Source organism: Pagrus pagrus (assembly GCF_965226575.1).
Source record: "Pagrus pagrus genome assembly, chromosome: 5".
NCBI lineage: Eukaryota > Metazoa > Chordata > Actinopteri > Spariformes > Sparidae > Pagrus > Pagrus pagrus.
Window position 1 is genome coordinate 16,230,769 of NC_140189.1, and position 4,059 is coordinate 16,234,827.

The following is a 4,059-nucleotide window of genomic DNA, read 5'->3' on the forward strand; positions in this document are numbered from 1 at the left end:
CAAAGGAGCTGTGATGTAATCAGTCTCAGAGCTTTGTACGCATCCCTCATTAACTTTCACCGGAGGCTTTAATGAAAAACCACTGGAGGGAATCTCCGCTTTCTCTCCTTCTTTCCCTCCTCCTTGTCTCCATCTCTCCTTCTCATCTCCTCGTTCACTCCCTGCAGTATCTGCTCGTCCTCCTCCTCATTCATCTTCCACACTGTGCCTCCCCCCTTCTACATCTGCCCCAGTGCAGGGCTGGCTTGACTTCCGCTGAGACTGGGTAAATATTTCCCATGGCTTATCTGACCGCCGGCAGGACGAATATGACACAAAGTGCGAGCCTCTGCTAATTAACACACAGCCTCCGTTCTTCAGGTCAGAGGCCTCAGCGGGGACAGTTAGGGCCTTAAGTCTGGCACCTCGAACACACTGGTGTCCTATTCATTATGATCAGCTGTGACACATGGTTGTGTGTCTGCAGTCACTGGAGACGCAGCGATTACTCTGACACACATCTTGACTTGATTTGCTCATTTTTGGACTTTTTCTGGTCGGGACTCTGGGAGGGAGGGAAAAAGGATCGATTGAATGAAAAACAGAGATTTTTTCTCTCTGTCCCTCTCTCTCGTCTGCAGGCTGGCTGGGGTCCAGGTACAGTCCAGCCCCTTTGGTAATGATGAAGGTGTGACGTGTAAGCAGCTACCCTGTTGCGCAATCGTCAAGAGGCTCTTGGGGCCTATAAGACCCCCAACCTCATCTGGTTTCTCAGAGACTCCGGTCTGTTTTCTTCACACATACACACTGACGCGCACACACAGAGGCATGATACGGTCCGGGATACTCAGCTGTGCTGTTTCTCTTAGAGGGGTCGAGGAGCAATTGTAGAGACATGGACTTTAGCCAAAAGAAGCATTGAAAACCACTTGACTGCTTTGGACTGGACGCTCAATCACTCTAGGTAAAGTTAATTCTTTAAATAAGTAGAAATTCTATAGTAAGTCTGGTTTGATTTGAGTTAGACTTTTATTTGATGATTCATTTTCTAGTTTCTTTCACTAATTCAACTTGTCTCGGCATAATTACCAGTCGAAGTCAAAGTTATTTGAAGAAGTAATTTCCCGTCTGTTACTGATTGCCTTTCTCTTTTGTTGCTATTAATAATGAATTCCCCCGGTGCATGGTGACCATAATAGGATCAGTTTTAGTTACTTTTAAGACTCCTGAAGAACTATTAAATCTAAAATGAAGCTGACAGTTTTTTTCCACTGAAATCATGAATAGTCATTAATACCAAATAGAATTTTCCAAGGAATCCATTGAGCATCGTCATCATTACAAGCTCTCCATCTGTATTTCATTACTGCCCAACGTCAAGAATGGTGTAATGTATTTTTGCTGTGATTAGTTATCAAGTGGGACAGCTAATAAACACTGGAGCCAGCTAGAGATTGCTGTGTAGCAACACCTTTCTTTGTCCGTAAAAGGCGGCGGAATCGTTAACGCTCTCCCATTTTGTTTTATTTCCAGCTGACCTTGGAGAACTCAAAGGGGGGAAGTCAAATTGTTTGACGCAACAGTACATCCAGTTCCATAATGGCAATCCCAAATGACCTCTCCCTTTCCAACTCAACCTCCTCCCCCTATCCAACAACAGAGAATCATCTGAACACGTCCCTAGCCCCCTCTGCTGACCTCTGCACAGACTGGACCCCAGTACCCATGACCACAGTCATCCCCACCATCTACAGCGTCATCTGTATCTTGGGAACTGTAGCCAATGCCCTGGCGGTGTGTGTCTTGGCCCATGCCAGTGCCTCAAGGAGAACTGTAGCAAACACTTTCATGCTGAACCTGTGTGTGTCCGACCTGCTGTTCCTGCTGTCCCTCCCACTGTGGGCCGTCTATTACTCCCAGGGGTACAACTGGCCCTTTGGCTGGGTTGCCTGCAAAATTTGCGGAGCGCTCCACAACCTCAACCTTTACGCATCCATCTTCTTCATCACATGCATGAGCGTGGACCGCTACCTGGCCATTGTGCGTCCACTCCGCTCCCAGAGCGCTCGGAACACCAGGCGTGCCCGGCTCACGTGCGTCGTGGTGTGGCTCTTGGCGTGTGCTTGCTCAGGCCCCATCTTGTATCTAAGGGACACTTACCACCTTAAGGAGCTCGGTGTGGAGGCCTGTGTGATCTTATATCCTGATCATACCTGGTATATGACCCTGGTGTGGATGAAGATTCTCCTGGCCTTCCTGCTGCCGCTGCTTGTCATCTCTTGCTGCTACGGTGCTATTGCTAGCCATTTGATGGCCGACACATGGCTGGGGAGAATGCAGAATCCGTCGCACCCAAACAACATGCCCTCTTTTAAATCCCAGGAGAGCTGCAGTAAACCAGAGAGGCCCCCGACCCCGTGCGTGAGCCCCGGCTCCAGTGGAGGCAGACCCCTGGAGGGCAGGGGGCTGGAGCGGGTGTTGTGGACAGTAGCTGCTGTGGTCATTGCCTTCTTCCTCTGCTGGTTCCCCTTCCACTGTGTGACCTTCTTGGACGTGCTGAAGAGCGAGGGCTGGGTGGACAGCTGCTGGGTAAACTGGACCATCAGCAACCTCACCCCTCTCACCCTCTGCCTGGGCTTCTCCAACTCAGCCATCAACCCTGTGCTCTACTGCTTTATCGGAAATCATTTCCGGGGTCGACTCGGGGGCCTCTGCAAGGGCCTGTGTAGTCGTTTGAAGACGCGCGGGGAAGATCACAGCCAGAAGAGGGGCTCCTTCAGCACCAGGCTGAGCTCCTTCTCTCGAAAACTCAGTGACCTGAAAGATCTGGCTATTGTGGAGCCCTCTGGTCCTGCTTAGCTGGCCTCCAGAGAGGAGACTTTTCTTTCTCTCCACTGGCTTCACACCCCAAAGAGTCACAACCTACCAACATCAAATGACTGCTGAACTCCAATAAGCACAGATGTGTGAGACTGACTGAGTCAAATTCCAGCAGAGGTCAATGCTGCCCTACAAAGACAGGGAAAACATCTAGAGATGAAGCTGAGAAAAAAAGGATTTGAAGGTTTTAGAGTTAGCCAAACTGTAAAATGTAAATGTAATGCCTTATACGCTGCAACAGGCAGCCTTTTTCAGTGAAAAAGCACTAAAAACCCACTGTACTCTACCTGCTCAGCACCACATAGCAGACAGCTGGTGAGACAGTTAGCAATTAGGCTAGTGATGCATTTAGCAGCTGAAGAGGCAGTAAGATAAAAGAGTGTGAATATTGGACCAGGTGGACACAAACACGACTCCAAATGAATGCTAACATTGCTTTGGAAATGCTAGGTAGGCCTATGTATCTTAAATGTGCAACTGCTTGCTAACAAGTTCACCATATCTGGATGATTAGTCGGTTTAGTGACCACAGCCTGCTTCAGCTGCCCCCAACGGACCAAACAGTTCCAGTTTTTGTAGATTTTTGAGGGTTAAAACTGTCGAGAGCTACAGCTACTGAGCTAACTAAGCTAGGCTAGTGACATTTTAGCAGGACTAGCTTAGCTACTGTTAGTTTTTGTGTTTCTTCATCACGGTTTGTTTAAGCTACTGCCTCATTTATATGGAATGATACATTTAATTACTAAGAAGTTATAGGATCAAGTTCTCAATGACAGGAAACAGGTAAGAAAGGTAAATACATTTGAGGCTAAGGCTAACTGGCTATCTCACTAGCTAGCTTCATTTTAAAGGTGCACTCGTATAATATCTGTTTTAACGTTCACAGTTTTGCAAAATATTGTGTTTTCTCTAATATTTTACATTCCTATGGCACGATGATGTTTTATATGGTAAAACAAATGTGAAAAAGTCAGATTAAGCCTACTGTATTTTAGCTTCACAGGGCAGCGCATATATATTAATGAAGTGCAGATGTATAAGGACAATTATCAACCGCTACTTTTACTGTTCTCTTTGGGACCAAGATATTCATCATGTAATCACTTGTAACATTTGTGTTATATTGTGCTGTGAAGACAAAATAGGCGAAAATTCTAAATGCTGCATGTCTTTGACATAATAAAAAATAAAGTGATCAAT

At 46.7% G+C, this 4,059-nt stretch overlaps 1 protein-coding gene across 1 annotated transcript; it reads left to right on the forward strand.

Moving 5' to 3' along the window:
* Positions 1 to 772: 772 nt before the first annotated feature.
* agtr2 (angiotensin II receptor, type 2) lies at positions 773 to 4,059 on the forward strand. The gene is made up of 2 exons (XM_084352941.1): positions 773 to 943; positions 1,513 to 4,059. Exon 2 carries the CDS (start codon positions 1,579 to 1,581, stop codon positions 2,836 to 2,838), a length of 1,260 nt encoding a protein of 419 aa, XP_084209067.1. The 5' UTR covers positions 773 to 943; positions 1,513 to 1,578; the 3' UTR covers positions 2,839 to 4,059.